The sequence below is a fragment of the Pyrgilauda ruficollis genome, unplaced genomic scaffold (genome assembly GCF_017590135.1).
Source record: "Pyrgilauda ruficollis isolate IOZ18807 unplaced genomic scaffold, ASM1759013v1 scaffold24, whole genome shotgun sequence".
In the NCBI taxonomy this organism is placed as follows: domain Eukaryota; kingdom Metazoa; phylum Chordata; class Aves; order Passeriformes; family Passeridae; genus Pyrgilauda; species Pyrgilauda ruficollis.
The window spans coordinates 1,876,115-1,893,880 of record NW_024523648.1 but is presented as its reverse complement, the minus strand read 5'-3'; the positions used below and the strand labels follow the sequence as shown (position 1 = coordinate 1,893,880).

Genomic DNA, 17,766 nt, shown 5'->3' with positions numbered 1-17,766 from the left:
CAAGCAAAAGCGAACATTAAGAATTACCGTTCTGGATCTACTGGCCAAACTGAAGGTACTCCAGAATTTTTCAGTGTCCACTATTTCTGGGTACTTACCTTTCAAACAAATAGCTATAACCATTTTATTAATTTTCCCACTTTTTATCACTAGGCAATTGCAGCCTTAAACCTTCAGCCTGCAAAAATTTCTTCTTAGCCTTTTCATGTTTGAGTTTGAAAATAGGACTGCCTTTAAAGTCAATTACAAAGGATAGATTTAGCAACATCCATAGATAAATCAAATCTGAGCCCAGCATGTGGTAGTGTAATGACTGCATGTTAGGAAGAAGGGAAAATTGTAAGAGACAAAAGTGTTCTTAACTTGTAAAACGATGTATACTTCTAGGTATTTTATTTAAAAATCCAATTTCTTTATGTATCCTTCTAAGGAGGGATCTTAAAGGATATACTTAAAGTGTATCTTAAAGTATCTTAAAGGATACACTTAAAAGTGTCTACTTTTTGGTTTTAAGACTTTTTAGAAATGAATGGGTTGTATTTTTCAGCTGAGAAGGTATCCTTGGTATTATAATACCCTTATTATTAAGTATTTTTAATAAATGTATGTATAAGCATATATATTAAAATGTTTGTATTATTAAATATATAACCTAAAATCTCTGGTCCTCGACTGATTGTTTTTTAAAGATTTTTAGGGCCTACTTTTTCTTTTAGGACTGTATTATTTTTTTGTGGGCCTTTTTCCTTTTTTGGGGCTGTGTTCATCTGCTGTGGTTAGATAAGAATTTCCATCCAAGCTACATAACCCCAGCTAACATCTGTGCCCACAGAGGGTGAGGGTCTGCACCTGGCCAGGGGTCTCTGTGACCTCTAAGTGTGACTTTTAGTATTATAATGGACATCGTTCAGCTATAGGACACATGGACATCAGATATTTTGCCAAGATCCATAGACGTGCGTCAACACCTTGATTTACCACATCCTTAAAGTTTGCTAGCTCCCAGATGTCCGTGACTATCTGTTTTACTGACATACAACATTTTGCTTTCCTACACCCAGTTCGCTGCACCTTGATTTGCGACATCCACAGCTGACAACTAACAAGCGTTAACCTTTAGCTCCCGGATGCCCTTGACTGACGGATGCTGGCTGCTGCTGTTCCCCTGGCTGGATCTCCTTTCCTGAAGGCGTACAGAGCCCTGACGCCCAGCACATCCCGGCTCCCCAGCTCCCGGCCCGCTCCCGTGCGCGGGCAGGCCGCGGGCCGGGCCCGGCCGGCAGTGACGTGCCGCGCCGTCAGAGCGGCCGGAAGCGCCGCTGGGAGCAGTAAACAACGGCGTCGGGAGCCGCGGCCGCCGCTTCCATCTTGGAGGAGCCCGAGCCCACCGGCGACCATGGGCAGCGTCCTGGGCCTCTGCTCCATGGCGAGCTGGGTAAGGTGGACGCGGACGGCGCGGGGGTGCCTCCCTGCCTTTCCCTGCCCGCCGCAGGCTCGGAGCCGGCGGCCGGTGCTTCCCCCCTCCTTCCCTCCCCACCCGGGCCTCGCCCGTCGCCTCCCCGCGCCTGTGTCACCCAGGGCGGCTGTGGCGCTGCCTTCCCTCCTCCTCCTGCGGCACGGCGGGGCTGCGCGCCCCTGCCCGGCCCCACCCGAGCTCTGTCAGCCCCGAGTGGCCGCGGCCCCGCTCCGCCGGGCAGGGCTCTCTCCCCGCCGCGCTGGAGGGGGCGGGCCCCGCCATGGTCCCCCTCTCTCGGGCTGCTCCCGGGATCCCCAGGGATGGGTCGGAGCCGTTTCGCCGGCGCTGTGGGGAGCTTCGTCCTTAACCCAGACAGGCCGGCCTGTCGAGCTGCGGGGCGCCGCTTAATCCGCGTTGCTGTGCGGGAGGTGTTACCGAGTCCGCTGAAATCACCTCTCCCCAAATCTTTTAGAGTCTGATCAAATACCTTGAACTCCAGCGTTTCTTTCGGGAAAATCAAAACTTTCACGTTTCCCCGATTCTAATATTTGTATTTAATGCCTCTTTCTTACGGCTTTGTGTGTAGCAGCTCCACCCTTTGTAGCATCTTTGTCTCGCCGAGCCATCCTTTCCTCGCGGCACAGTAATCCGTGGTGATGTGTCACCACGTCAGGTGATTTTTGTTCATGTGAAGCAGTAGATTGAGATGGCATTAAGACTCTTGGCACGATGCAGGAAAGCAAAGAAGTTGGTAACTGGTAACTTCAGCTGAGGCATTGCTTTTTTATCAATACGTGATACCTCTTTCCAAGTCTAGTCCCTGTCTATATTGACACAATCAAATGGTTTCTGAGTTTTTAGATGTTTGCTGTAAGAATGTCAGTGGGATTGTGAAAATCTGAATTTTTCATACCAAAAATATTGTACCATGCATGAGTTAAATTAAATTACCTATTATTAAAGCATTCATACACACACTTCTAGAGATATAACAAAACCTCATATTTATCCTGCTGCTATTTTTGTGATATCTGAATGTATGGGCTTTGACTCCTCTAGTACAGAGTGACCTTTAATTAAGAGAAAAGATCCATAATCCCTTAATCTCACATACAAATCATTTGAAATTATCATAGAATTGGAAAATCTGCATAAATTAACTTCCAGGCTGATATGCCTATAAATAATCAGCTAGAACACTGATGATATCCTTTTAATTAATTACTGTCAGGGTTCATTTTGCTCTCATTAACATTTAAAATACTACTTAATGGTTTTGCCAGTTAGGCTTGAACTACTAACTGGTTAACAGTATTATTTTTAAATATTGTTGAATACTTCATGACATTGTGACTATAGGCTTTAATTCAAATACTTGAGTTAATATATACTGCGTTTTCAAGTTCATAAACAGCCTTTCTGACAACTGTTTGGTGTTTGTAGTGTTTGAAGAGCCCCTGTCTACTTGCTCTTGATTGATTGTTTCTCTATTCAGCCTGTTAGATAAAATTATTTGCATGAGATCATAATCTTAAATCAGATTTACTGTGAGTAGTTAACCCCTGTCCCTTCTTTTGAAGTGCCCAACAAATCAGGGTGGGTAGTTTTTGTTGGTGTTATTTTTCTCTTTCCCCTGATGCCTTAAAGGGTTAATTTTCTTTCCACATTTAAAATAACAGCTAATCAGCACTTAAAGCCTATACAGCAGTTCAGAACAGGAACTGGGATCTGTCCACGCTGGTCTCTAGGGATAGATTTGTCAGTCAGTGAAACTCTGAGAAGCTCACAAACTCGGTGGCTCTGCGAAGGAAGCACACAGTGAGGGTGAGGGAGCTGCCGCGCCAGGTGCGGTGGGGTTGGTGCCGTGCCGGCTGTGGCACAGCGGGCAGAGCTCCCGTGCCTGTGAGGATGCTGCTGTCGGTGTTGCTCCTCCGCAGGGCCACGTGTTGTGCTGTGCGGAGCTGCGCTGCTTTGAGGCCCCCCCATCAGGCCTCATGCCGTGCTTGTGTCTTCTGGGCTTTTGTGCTGTGTTACTGCTGTGTGTCACTGCTCTGCTCTGCTCCCCTGTGCTGATCAGGCAGTGCTTCAGGTTAGCATTTCTAAGAGCAAGGGGAGCCTGTCAGAGATGGGGGTGAGACTGAAACTGTAAGAGCCATCTCAGTAAAAGGCTTCTGCTCCTGACAGCCTAGATTGATTAGGCAGCGCTGTTTTCCCTCTGCTCTGTCTTGTCTCTATTGTTCTCTTCTCTGAAACAGCTGAGCTGCTGTTTTGCTCATTTAATATTCTCTGTCAAGGCAAAGATCTTGATTAATTCAGTGTCTGTAAGCTTAAGAGTAGGGGTCATGTAGCTAAACCCTCATTAGGCCCATCAGGGGCTTAGTATTTTTGCAAATAGTTAATTCAGCATATAATCATTTAGTCATTACTCCAGTAGGAAGATTATGTTTAATATTAAAAACTTGTTGTGCGTGCATCAGGGACAGTAAAATTTGTCCTTCCATGATTTTGTGGGGTTTTCTGTCTCCTTCTCTCTACTTCAGTATACATCTTGTTACGTGTTCCTCATGCAATTTCCACTGCCTTGGGGAATGAAGTGACTTGTTTAGCAGGCATGAATTAACTTGTATGCCCTGCTGGCTACTCCCAGAATAGGTGTGTGGGTTTGTCTTTTCTTATTTTGCCTTAATAAACACCATTGAGCTGCTTATTTTTCCTGAAAAATGTTAAGGGATATGACTTGGTAGGTAAGTAAAGTTTCTGGAAGGCAATAGATTTTATTCAGTTGTGTCTGAGTAAGTTTTGTCTAAGCTTCCTTATGGAAGCAAATGAAAAAGTACTTGTGAAGTAGCTTTTTGTCTGCATCTGTAACTAAGCTGAGTCACACTGGGGAGTTAAGCTTTGATCTCCATGGTAGTATCTTGCTGCGTGTACTACTGAAATTTTTGTGGGAGGTGTGCTTTAAATTTAGGAAGAAAGTGGCACAAACTCACCTTGTCTGCTCTGCTGATAAGCTGAATTCATTGGGCTGAATGTTTCTTGGTTTCTGTTATTTTTGGAGTCTGTAACAAGTAGTTTAGCCGATAGTATACTACTGTTTTGTTGGAATGGTACGTATTTTATTCTCTTTTGCCAAAGAAAGAGAGAATTGGACTGTAATGTGATGCTTTGTGTAAGTAGCCAGCTTGTATAAATAGCGTCATGTATCAACAGGTGTCTCTTGTTCAGAGATGGATGTGCATGAGCTGTTTAGGGACAAAACATTTTAAAAGCTGGCGTTGGAGCTCGGACGCTCCAGTGAGGCCTCTCTTGAGGTGCATTGTTTCCCAGTGAGGTGAAGACAGTTGTCTTCATTTCAGCTACTGCAAGTCTCTCCTGTCTGTAGAAGCATTTGTGCTTCTGCTGAGACAAGGAGCAAATTGCTTGAATTGTTTAGGTATTTTAACAAACAGTGTAACACTGGGATTCCTTACAGAAGTGAATTTTCATAACAGGTGCTCCTGTCCCCACATTTTCTGCAGCACAAGAGCCTAGTCATATATTCTATTCTGCCAAACTCAACCTTTTATTCAAAGGTATTCAAAGGTATTTAGAAATATTAATGCAGACAGAATTAGTTCAAGAAGGTAATTTTTTGAACAGAGAATTAAGATATTTTTCACTGGAAAGGTTATTTGTGTGTGTAGGAAATAGTGTAAGACAGTAGTACTATAAAATTCTGATGCATTTGGAGACAATATTTGCCATACATTTCCTGCTTACGAAGTGTAGATGCACCTAGTGTAGTTGCTTGCAGTCGTAGAGCAGCCTCAAAGGTCCACCTACTCCGTCTTATATGAAAAAGGGGGCCTGAGTGGGATGATCTGGTACCCTGTCCAGTTGCATCTTGAACACCTCCAGTGATGGAGACTCTACCATATATCCTTGGGGAGGTTGTTGCAGGGATTGGTTGCTTTCAGTCTAATTTCTTTATTATATTGAGATGGAACCTCCTATAATCAATGCCTTCATATTATTTGTGCTGCACTGAGTGGAGGAGAAGGTAAAAAGGGACAATGTAATAACTATTACATCCTGAAATACTTAAAATGAGAATCTGCTTAGTTTCAGCCGTTTAGCAGGCAAATGTAATAGTGAAGTTTAAAGATGATTCTGTAGCGGAGTGAAGATTGTTGGCTCCTTGGGAAGGAGCACATGTCCCAAAAAGAATACAGGGAAGTTATTTAAAAGACGATGTTTGTGGGTTCAGTGTGTGAGTCTGGTTGAAACTGTAGGAATGATAATTGGCCCTTTTCCTGAGGGCTTCTCAGGAGGCTGCCAGCAGCGTTGTGGCAGTCTGTCTGCTTTTCCCAGCAACCCCTGGGGCTTTTCCGGTAGCAGTGGACTGCTGGCATTTTTGGTTGTCATATGACTAAGCTGCTGAGAGCTCATTCTGACACATGCCTGTCATACTGGGTGATTGGCATGTCCTGGTCATGTGGCCTTGTAACTAGCACAGTCCTTACGTGACCATGTGTCTCTCATGCAGTGGTGGACACCTGTGGCTGTTGTCCCTGGATGTGTGCTGGGGGAGAAGCTGCGTTTTAACCTGTTCTGTATCTTTCTGTGTCAGAGGTAGCATGGTTTGTTGTAGCTCAGAGAAGGGCAGTGATCACACATTTCGATTGTACCTTTCCTCCTTTGAGTGATGTTTACTTTTGGGGCCTTGCCTTTCTTTTACTTCCCAAGTTGTCACTCTGCACATGGCAGAGAATTGTTCCCTGCTTCCCAACCCTTTCCTGGTGAAATAGCTCCCTTTTTTTCTTCCCACAATTATCCACGTGAGAATTAAATACAGGTAAATTTTGTCATGGTTTCCACCCCCCCCCCACCTTGTATAATTTTGCAGACTAACAGAATTATGTGATATGTGAATAACTGCTAATATGAAATAGTTTGCAACCTAAGATTTAGGCTCTATCACCTGTTTTCTGTGTTTTGGAAATATTTATGGCCCCAGTGAGGATTTTATCCCAACTGTGCCAGGTGCTTGCTGAGAGTGTACCTGCATGACAGTTATGCTCGTATCTTTTTCCTGTGGTGTGTTTGTTTAATCTCTGCAGCTGTGGAAGGGAGGATGTAGTTGCTAACAAAAGCATTCCTTGCATGTCATTTAGCTGAAGTGAAATAAAATTCAGGAGAACAAATGAGCCTGAATCCAGTCTTTGTTTTTTCTGAATGGCTAAGTGATTACTTCTGGCATAGCACTAATTTCACTGTGCAGGAGCACATCGATAAGCGCCGTTGTTTGGTGGCTCTGTAGCATGTTGCAGTGACTTAGTCTGTACCAGTGGTGGGATGCACAGGATGAGTAATTTTCCATCATATCTGATGATCTGTACAGCCTGATTAAATATTGAAATCTAGTAATCCAAAACTTTTTAAATAATTCATGTTCTGTCTTTTTGTCAGATACCATGCTTGTGTGGAAGTGCCCCGTGCCTGCTTTGCCGATGCTGCCCCAGTGGAAACAACTCCACCATAACTCGGCTGATTTATGCCTTCTTTTTACTTCTTGGCGTGAGCGTTGCCTGCGTGATGCTAATACCAGGCATGGAAGAGCAGCTGAAGAAGGTCAGGTTATTTATTGCTGCATTTTTGATAGAACAATTGTCACAAATAATAGTAATTGACATCTTGAAAAGCATGGATTTTATTTGGAAATATGTCATTTTGCTACCAGCTGTGCTTCACAGTCACCATTAATTTGTTTGTGGGTCAAATAAAGAAGTTGTGGGAAGATCCCTCTGTAGATGAAAAGCACCCTTTTGAGGTAAAGTCTCTCCTTTAAGTGCTCAGAGCAGAAAAAATAAAATTTCACATCAAACAAGAAAATTTGTGTATGTGTAGTTTCAAATTAAGTATTATTGAGATGCTTGTATTTATGACACTTAATTGATTTTTATTGTGGTTGTGATTAAAAAAAATAACTACACTCTAAGATGTCTTCTAGTTTCCTCGTGCTGTACTAGTTGAAATTCTATTTTAAAGTCTGCAGTATGTAACAAAAATACTTTTCACTCATCATAGTAGCCTGTTTTCCACCCAGGGAATTAGGAAATGTTTGTAGGGTCTTACAGTTTATTAGCTATGTGAAGATGCGATATAAAACTGGAGAATGGTAATGTGAGTTACAGTAGAGCTTACAGGTTCACTGAACTTGGGTTGCATGTACTTCAGTTCTGTTTTGCAGTCTTTATTTTTTTTCAGTAGATAGTAGCTTCGGTTAGACATGATTTTCATATTTTTTCCCCCAAATTATTAATCTGTAAATGTGTATTGTAGGTTGGTATAGTTACCAAATAGAGCTTCAGTGAGAGCCCTGTTAGTCACCTAGGAAAGAAAATTACAGCCTTCTGGAGTATGATTTGACTTGTGAAAGATGTTGCTCATGTCCTGATAGTGACTGGAGAGAATGTTCTCAGCTGTTTCGTATGGAAATTACAGATACACCTAATAGATGGTGATGGTACTTTTTTTGGGAAAGGCTGTGTCTGTTTTAAAGAGATGTAAGCAGGCTGCCACCTCCTAGCTATGTCATAAGCCTGATTGTAACTGTCAAGTCAAATTTACCAGTTCCCACTTTGATTATCTCTTGATTCAGATCAGCAAGGGAAAACTGCATTTCTTTGAGAAGTTCTGAAATTGCTAGTAATATAAAAAACCTGTTAATAAGATCCCTGTCCCATTCACAGAAACATTCAAGGTCAGGTGGGACAGGGCCTTGAGCAACTTGATGTAGTTGAAGGTGTCTTTGCCCATGGCAGAGGGGTTAGTGTAGGTGAACTTTGAAGGTCTTCTCCAGCCCAAACTATTTTATGTAAAGATTCATTTTATTTTTATTTTATCTGGCCTACGCAGGGTTTGTTTTTCCTTGCCTGTGTTTGATATTCTAGTTGGACTGCCGCTAATGATGCAGTCCTTCAATATCTTATTTTCTAACAGTGTTAATAGTTACATAATGTTACAATATTAATGAATTGAGTATTGGAAATTTATTAATATACATTTACTGACAGGAAGTCTTTTAATGATGACTGATGTGTCTTGTATTTATCACAGATTCCTGGATTTTGTGATGGAGGGTTGGGAACAAGTATTCCTGGTGTGCAGGGCCACGTGAACTGCGATGTCCTTGTTGGCTACAAGGCCGTGTACCGTGTGTGCTTTGGCATGGCCATGTTCTTCCTTCTCTTCTCCCTCCTGATGATCAAAGTGAAGAGCAGCAATGACCCCAGAGCAGCGGTGCACAATGGGTAAGATGCAGAAATGAGTGCTGAGATGAGTTAGTAATTAATTTTTGTTTCATTTCACAAAGATTTTTTCAAGAAATAAAAAGATTCAAGAGCCTCATCTGAATTACATTCCTCTTAACTTTGTAAGAACTTGTGTTCTTTTCTGAACAGTTTTCTTTTAAAGGTTATAGCAGTTACACATATATATTGATGTAGATGTATAAAATGTATCTTTGCTCTTTCTGCTATCTTCTCAGTTGCCTCTCTGCAAAAAGAAATGAGTTATGTATCTAGTTTCTGAGCTTTCCAGTGTATTTCATTTTGTTAGTATTTCATTTTATTTAAGATTATCAGATGGAAGAATATAGTGGAATTTCAGCTTGTGTATTGGCACAAGTGGTAGTTTTCATCCAGGTTCTGCCTATGTACCAAGGAAATGTATATACTTGTAAGAGGACATGATACTGAAAAGCCTAAAACCATTTATGTTGCCTAATCTTGGTGGTCACAGTGATTGCTTAGACTACTGCTTTTTAGAGGTGACTGTATTGAACAGAAGCTATGAACAGCTAAGCCAAACATTTTATTTTATATTCAGTATAATAGGATAAAAAATGTCTAACATGAAAAAGCTTCAAATTATTTTTGTAGGGGAAAATAATTAAGACTGAGCAGAATATTGCTTTGTTTAATTTTGGGTTTTTTTTGTAAAAGAAAAAGAGAGTACAGTATTATGATGTGTTAGCAAGAGTAATTCAGTTCAGCCTTTCCCTCCACCCTGTTTTGTTCAGGAGAACATACTTGTTGCAAGCAAGAGGCAAGTGTTTCAGCTACATTCTGTATCAGAGCTCTGTTGTTTTTTGGTTCTTTTTCAGAAAAAGGCACATGGTGATTTTACATGATGAGGAGTGTTTTTTACCTAAATTTTTTCTAAAGTGTTTGGGATCTCCTTGATAACCTTATTTGGAGTTGTGCTCTCCAGTACAAATTTAGGTACTGTTTATGCAACATATAGCAGTTTGCCCTTCTTAGCCGATCTAACATCAGCACTAGGATAAAAGGAAAAAAATTATGCTATTTAACTGTTGCTGGTGAAATATTTAATAACATTACTTTCAACACTTCTGTAATAACTCTTTGCTGCTTCAATAATATGTGTTACAGTGGGCTTTATGGAAAGCTCTGGCTTTTGATTTTTGAAATTGTATGTTCAGTAATATTATGAGATGTAATCTTTTTGTCAGTGATTTGAAATACTCAGAATACTAGGTTTTTGCATATATGTGTACTAACTTTTTCATGTTTGCGTGCAAGTTAAGCCCAGTAATACAATCTAGTGCCAGTGTTCACCTTCTCCGCTTTTTTCAGTGGCAGTGAGAGTGGGTTCTTGCCTCAGGTTTATGATAACAATAGAAAAAGAAAATTATAATGTATCTACCAGATAGTTGCTGGCTTGTACAGAATGCACAGTGGCTTTAGGTGTTATTTCAAATGACTATTGTGTTCAATTGTAGAATGGGGTAGAGCAGTAAGATCCCTTAAAGTCTAGAGTTAGAGATAAAATATATACGAACTTGAACCTATTTCTGTTTCTATAACTGAGAATGACATTGATTAAAAAAAGTGAATTCTAAGACTACTTTTAGTGGGGTTTGTATTTCACTGTAAATGTTACAACTTAATTCAACTTTAATTGGATTTTGTCACTTCTCTATATCCCAGGGAATTAGTCCATTTTGTTCTGTATTCTGTACTTCGGTCATCTCATATTGTTCTTCTCCACACAACTGGCACTTGTTTTTCTGGTATCCATCACTTGATTGTAACTGCCAGCAGGAGAGATTAAACTTGTTCAAAGTATGGGAAGAAATGGGAAGGGGTAGAAAACTTGAAAAATTGACAAGTGTTTGACATTGTGGGGGTGTGGTACATATCTTTGTGCTGTTATATTCAGTTTTGAAGTGCATGTAGATGGCATCATGCCTGTTTTTGGAGCTGCCTGTCACTGGGATCAGAAAAAATAGTCTTTACCTCCTTACAGTTTTGTTGGCATAACAGTTTGAAGTTCTCTATGCAGGGTATATTTATACAGTTAGTATTTGGGGTGAGTTTGGTGTATCTTTGGTGAAGGATACTTCCTTGTATGCTTTCTGGAAACATCTCATCTGTTTTGATGGTCTGTGAGTGCATATCTTTTACTGGAAGAAAAATTCCAATGACACTGCCCTGAAGCAGGGACATGGAACTCGATTGTGTCTTTTCTGTGCAGGATAAATTATTTGCTTTTATTTTTATGATAAATTCTCATTAGCTGTAGGCCTAAGGAATCTGAAATTGGGTGGGAAGAATCCAGACTTTTGTATATTTCAGTCATGTAGGAAGTGAACCAAGACTGGTAGTGAGCTCCAGCATAATATTTTTTGTCATTGTAGGCATCAGTCAGATCTTTGATATTAAAGGTACAAAGGGATTTTTTAACCCATTTTTCTGATATGAAGACAATCCAACAATCTCACTGCTCTGGTTTAAAACATTCTTAGGAAGAAAAAAAGCAGCTCACAATTGGCCTAATTCGGAATTCACAAGTAAGAAGATACCTCTGGGAAACATGTCAAACTCTGTGTCAGTCTAGCACAGTTTCATCATAATTTTTTGGAGAACCAAAAGCTTGGGCAGGTAAAATTTTTATTCTGCTTCAAATGAGGCAAGTTAAGAATGAGCAAATTCAAAAAAAAACAACCCTTAAAGATGTGTATTTTATGTGTGAATTAGACCAGACTTAACAGTTGCCTTATTATTTTTTTTTTTATTTCCCTTTAGATTCTGGTTCTTTAAATTTGCGACAGCGCTTGCAATTAGTGTTGGAGCTTTCTTCATCCCAGAGGGACCATTTACAACTGGTAAGGGAATATTGTCTTCCTCTGTATCATGGTGCAGTCTACTTGGCTTTAAATAAAGTCAGTGCATGCTGATGTCATACAGTTTTAATTGTAGCTGCGTAACTGTTGTGCTTCTCTGTGTTTAGGGACGCTGCGATGGGGGTAAATCACCTGTGGTTCTTAACTGGTTTTGTTTTGCTTCTCTTCTAGTGTGGTTTTATGTAGGTATGGCTGGAGCATTCTGCTTTATTCTTATTCAGCTGGTGTTGCTTATTGACTTTGCCCATTCCTGGAATGAATCTTGGGTTGAAAAAATGGAGGAAGGAAACTCAAGATGCTGGTATGCAGGTAAGGAGGGACTGTACTACAGTCAAGTTTTAAACTTAATTTAATGTGCATTGTGTTAAATAAGTTACTTACTGAATAGTTCATTTTAACAGTGCAGAAAGGGCTGCTTCGTGCATGAGTATAATTTTCTCAGATGTGTATTTCAGCTCCATTGATGTCCTTCTGTTGTCAAGTTAAGTGAGGGGAAGCGGGGAGAGGTACAGCAGCCTCTGAGTAATAAGATCTGTTCCCTGGGAGCAGGGCATGAGTTTCACAGAATCACAGAATGGGTGAGGTTGGAAGGGACCACAGCAGCTCATCTGATCCATTCTCTCAGCTCAAGCAGGGTCATCTCAGAGCACACATGGCACAGGATTGTGTCCAGATGGTTCTTGAATATCTCCAATGAGGGAGACTCTACAGCCTGTCTGGGCAATCTGTTCCAGGGTGCAGTCATACACAAAGTAAAGAAGTTCTTCCTCATGTTCAGGTGGAGCTTTCTGTGCATCAAGATATCAGAGAAGTGGCAACTGCAGCTTTTTGGGTTTTTCTTGTTTTGCTTTTTGGTTTGGTTTTGGGTTTTTTTGTTTGAGTTTTTTTTTTTTTTTTTTTGTTTTTTTTTTGTTTTGTTTTTTTTTTGTTTTGTTTTTTTTTTGTTTTGTTTTTTAGCCCCAGGTTTTGCTAGCCCTTCAGTACTGATTAAAAACAAAGTAACCTGCTAGTGCATCATGTTGAGTAGAATCCTCTCAAACAATTGTTTTTTCTGGTTGCCAGTTAGTCATTCTTTGAAGGTATATGCTGAGTGAAAGGTCAGCATATAGTGAAGGAGAGTAAAGTTATCTCACTGGAGAAATGTTATTTTAATAAAGTTTCAGATTTGATAATTCAGGTGTTTCAAAAGAGAGCATGGCCTGTCTTCATTCAGTGGCCACTTCTCTATTTGATGTTTTTACTAAGATGTGATTTGGAAATGAGATATTGTTTTAGCCTCTCTTGGAGAAGTATTTCTTCAGTTTCTTTTTTAAGCTGTTATCCAAAGTGTGTCCATTACAACTATGTTTCTTTATTCTTCTTGCTCTTCCTGGTTGCTGTTAGGACACTGGAGAATCAAGCATGGCCTCAGAATTCCCATGTATTGTTTCTTTTTAATACTTCACAGGCTATTTGAGAACTTCTTTTACATTTCAATGCCCAGAACTCTCATTGTGTATTGTATCCCACACTTGATAATCATGCAATATTATTCCAGTCATAGTAGTCTCTGTTATTAACCAGTTTAATTATGGTTTTGTTTCTTCACAGCTCTGCTCTCAGCTACAGCTGTCAACTATCTGCTATCTCTAGTAGCTATTGTCTTGTTTTATGTTTATTACACTCATCCAGAAGGTTGTTCTGAAAACAAGACATTCATCAGTGTTAATATGCTCCTGTGCATTGGTGCTTCTGTAATGTCAATTCTGCCAAGGATTCAGGTACAATTTTAATTCTGTTGCCTCCTGTATTATCACAGTATAATTGTGCCTGCAACTTTTGATTGCCTAACTTCCCTGTTTTGTGACTCCTTTCTGTAGGAATCTCAGCCAAGATCTGGTTTGCTGCAGTCTTCGGTGATCACAATTTACACAATGTATTTGACTTGGTCAGCCATGACCAATGAGCCAGGTAAGTGTAGTAGCAATGCAGAGCTTTTTGGGTAACCGGTTCAGCAATAAATTGTACTTCCACCTCTTTTGCAGGGCAGCATTAGAGCAGGGTAGTAGAATGGGCTTGTGTTAGGGCTCAGTTAGGTGAGCTGCTAGGAGCCCACTGCTGAGGATAAGAAGGGATAAGGGCAGCAGTGAGGGAGGGCAGGGTGGCTGGTCCAGGCAAGCTCCCTTGAGGGGGAGAGGGAAAGAGAGTGCCACTTCTTCTGGCACCTTTTCCTTTTCCTCCCCCCAAAGCTACAAGATATAAAATAGCAACCTGGCCTTGCTGACACATCTCTGAGCTCCACCCTCTCTGCAACCTCTACTAGGACAACTTTTCCCCCTGCTTGTATGGCGTGCAAGAATTTCTGCTCTTTACTGACAGAGCTGCAGTATTCTAAAGCTTAGATTTTGCAGATCAGTGTGACTCCCCTGAGGAGTCTAGGAGTTTCATCTCTCTACCAGGTTTCATGTTTCGTAGGTGACCAAGATACTACTGATTATATTTTTCCAAGCTGAGGATTTATTACAAGTATTAATAAATGTTGTCAGTGTTTATTGTGACTGGAAACAGTTGAATGTCTCTAAAAATAAATAAGCGCAGAAATTCTGATGATTAAAATAAATCACCAGATATTGATTTTAGTGGTTTTAATTTGGTCTCTGACCCTTTTGTCTTAGCTATGGACAATCTTCTGTGTTTCTGTGTCATGGAATACATGAGTCATCTAATTCAGGCAGTGGTTATGGGAAAATAAGATTGACTACTACTTTCAGCTGTTTCATCAGTATTACCTGTGGATGCTGTGTGTTGGGAACCACTCATAATAAAAAACTGACTTACTGGCATTGTTTTCCAGTTCTGGGATGACTTGGGTACCCCATCTATAGAATATGTTTGTCAAACTTGTTTTCTAGCAGTTGAATTTCTGAAGTTTATTATGCAGAAATTTCTGTTTTGTTGCATCTAATTATGTCAGATGGAATAAAGTAAAGCAGTTGATGCATAGCTTACATAAATTCAGAATCCTTTTATCTGCTCATAGACACAGATTTTTATGCCATATACTGTCATTTCCCTGCTCTAGAGAGATTCAGTAGGCTAAAATTAAATTCAGATTTTACTTAAAGACTGTCACAGTCACGACGTTCCTTTCTATTTCTGTGCATTCATCATGGAAATGTGCTATTAAATATTTGTCCTGTTCTTGTTTTATGTGAGTTCTAATGCAATTTCCCTCACAGACAGGCGCTGTAACCCCAGTCTGCTGAGCATCATTGGTTACAACAGCACCACCATTCCAACCCAAGGTCAGGTAGTGCAGTGGTGGGATGCACAAGGGATTGTAGGACTGGTTTTGTTTTTGCTGTGTGTTCTCTATTCAAGGTAAGATTCCTTTAAAAAAATGCACTAATTTTCATCACTTCTTATTGTTGGATACTAAATTGTATTTATTTGGGTATCTGTTTGTATCTGGAAAACCATGTCCTTTCCTATCATATCCAGCATCCGGACATCCAACAACAGCCAAGTTAACAAGCTGATGCTGACCAGTGATGAATCAACACTGATAGAGGATGGAATGCCCAGGAGTGATGGCTCCCTTGATGATGGAGATGATGTTCACCGAGCTATAGATAATGAGAGGGATGGAGTTACTTACAGTTACTCCTTCTTCCACTTCATGCTTTTCCTGGCATCACTGTATATCATGATGACACTTACCAACTGGTACAGGTATTTATGTTTGATTAGATGTTGTGCTGATAATGAGCATACAAGAGGCCGTCTCTTGCTGGACAAGGAGGCACAAGTTGCATGCTCTGGAATGTAGGTCTTGAGTGGGCCTTCTCAAGGGAAGTCTATCTGAAAACTGTAGCCAACCTTGTTCACAAGTGCCTGCCATATTTTCTAGGATAATGCTTGTTGTTCACTGAACTGCTGAAATACATCCTGCTAAAGTGAACAGGATAAAGTCTTCAATTATATAACAATTAAAAATCAGTAAAGACTGGGCCCACGTCTAGTATAGAGAGCTAGAAAAAGGACATGTTATATCAACAGGTCAAAGGGAAGGTGTTTCTTCCCAACTCCTCCAGTTCTTGGGCTTTCCAGTACAAGACAGACATGGACATACTGGAGAGAGTCCAGCGAATGGCCAGAGAGATGACTGAGGGACTGGAGCATACGTGCTATGAGGGGAAGCTGAGAGAGCTGGGACTGTTCATCTTGGGCAAGAGAAAGTCCAAGGGTGTCTCACCAATGTATATAAACACCTGAAGCAGGTGTGCAAAGAGGATGGAGCCAGGACTCCATCCATGATCTTCTGTGAAAACAGTGTTGTAGGGTAGCTTAGAACACAAGTATGTTATATTGAAAAAAATTGCAAATGATCCTTTTTCTCTTCCTTGGTTCACAGTCCGGATTCTTCTTACGAGACAATGACCAGCAAGTGGCCGTCCGTGTGGGTGAAGATCTCTTCCAGCTGGATTGGCATCGTGCTGTACGTGTGGACTCTGGTGGCTCCGCTGGTTCTCACCAACCGCGACTTTGACTGAGCTGTGTTGCTCTGGAGGGCGGCTGTGTTAGCGCCACGTGTCCCTGAAACAAACAGTATTCCGGGTAATAGTGCGGGTGTAAATACATGTGTGTGTGCTGTCCAGGTAGTATTCCCTGCTTTATCCTGCATGATTACCTTGAATCATGTCTTGTCATTTCAAGAAATGACTTTTTCTAGCTGAGCTCAATGGTAATTGCTGTAACGATGGTTTTCATAGGATTACTCCTACTTTGAGAGCACAAGATGTAAGATCAAGAGCTTTTGGAAGTATGTTTTTTTCCCCTCAATTGCATTAAATGGTTGTAGGAAAAAAAGTGCAAGTGTTAATTAGGGTTATTAAACAGTGCTAGGTCAAGCTTTGCAAGTGAAGAAGGGTCTGCCTTTGATGATGCCCGTTGCCTTGATTCCAAAGTAAGCCTTGAGTAAGTGTTGTCAGAGTGGAGCACGTTGGGGTTCACTGGATATCTCACAGCACTTTGGCACTACCAGCCTGACTTTTCCCATGCCGAGGGCAGCAATACCTTCAGCACAGATGTGGGGGGGGAATCTTGCACCTGGAGCTGCAGAGGAGCCAGTCCAGTGTGTCCCATTGCACACAGGACAGACACCCTGGGGAGAAATACCCTGGTATCAGATGCTCAGAAGCATGTTTTTAAGGCACCTGTTTACAATGTGCATCTACATAGTATTATTGGTTTTTAAAGTAGTTTAAGTAGCATAGCTGTGCTGTAATTTATTGCTGTTTTGTGTGCCACTTTCTTGGCTAAGCTACAATCATGAAGTTTGCAAGGAGCCGAGTGGTAAAAGCTGTGTAAGCCCTTTGGAGGAATTGAGTATTGTGATTAAAAAAAAAAAAAAAGTGGAGAAAAAAGAGCACTGAAGTTACAATAACTAAAGAAGGAGGTTTGCATTTACTGAGGCTTTAACTGATGGGTTTCTTAAAATATTTGGGGCTCTGAATCTTGAAATCTTATACTGTATTAGGTATTTTGCTTGTTGTCCATTGCCAGAGGTGGACTTCAGCCTAGAAAGTTTAAATCTAGGCATAGTGCCTGTGCAGTTCCAAAATCTTAAAATGCTTTTGTGCTTGCTGCTTTGTAACTGAAGTACATAAGCTGCATAATTTCTCTGTTACTTGCTACAACTTGAGCCTAGCCTGACTGGGAGTGACCCTGGAGCCTGCAGATATCATGCTCATACCTTTCTGTGGTGTTTGTAACTGTGACTTCCTGTTGCTATTCTTTATTTTAATTCTGCACCTGAACACTGACACTTACTGCAAAAAGTCTGACATGTGAAGTCAAACTTGAGACAGTAATGAAAAGATTAGTAAAGGCTTGTAGTAATTTGGAAGATGTTGTTACCTTATTAATAAATAAATTTGGATGAAGATGTCCCATGACTTTTGATGTCTTGTGCTGCTGCCAGATGTGGCTATTTCAAGGGTCCTCTTCTGGGAATGCTTTGTAGCACTCTCAGGTTCTGAGAAGAGCTGAGTGTTGTAGAGCACACCTGGGAGTCCCTGGCTCTTTTGGGAGGTCACGTGTTACCTCCTGGGTCAAGTTCTCTGACAGTTCTATGCCTTCG

At 40.9% G+C, this 17,766-nt stretch overlaps 1 protein-coding gene across 1 annotated transcript; it reads left to right on the top strand.

Moving 5' to 3' along the window:
• The first annotated feature begins 1,282 nt into the window (after nt 1-1,282).
• On the top strand, nt 1,283-17,581 carry SERINC1 (serine incorporator 1). The gene is made up of 10 exons (XM_041469994.1): nt 1,283-1,435; nt 6,905-7,066; nt 8,555-8,748; nt 11,548-11,627; nt 11,817-11,954; nt 13,236-13,405; nt 13,505-13,595; nt 14,864-15,005; nt 15,126-15,356; nt 16,039-17,581. Exons 1-10 carry the CDS (start codon nt 1,397-1,399, stop codon nt 16,175-16,177), a joined length of 1,386 nt encoding a protein of 461 aa, XP_041325928.1. The 5' UTR covers nt 1,283-1,396; the 3' UTR covers nt 16,178-17,581.
• Nucleotides 17,582-17,766: the final 185 nt, after the last annotated feature.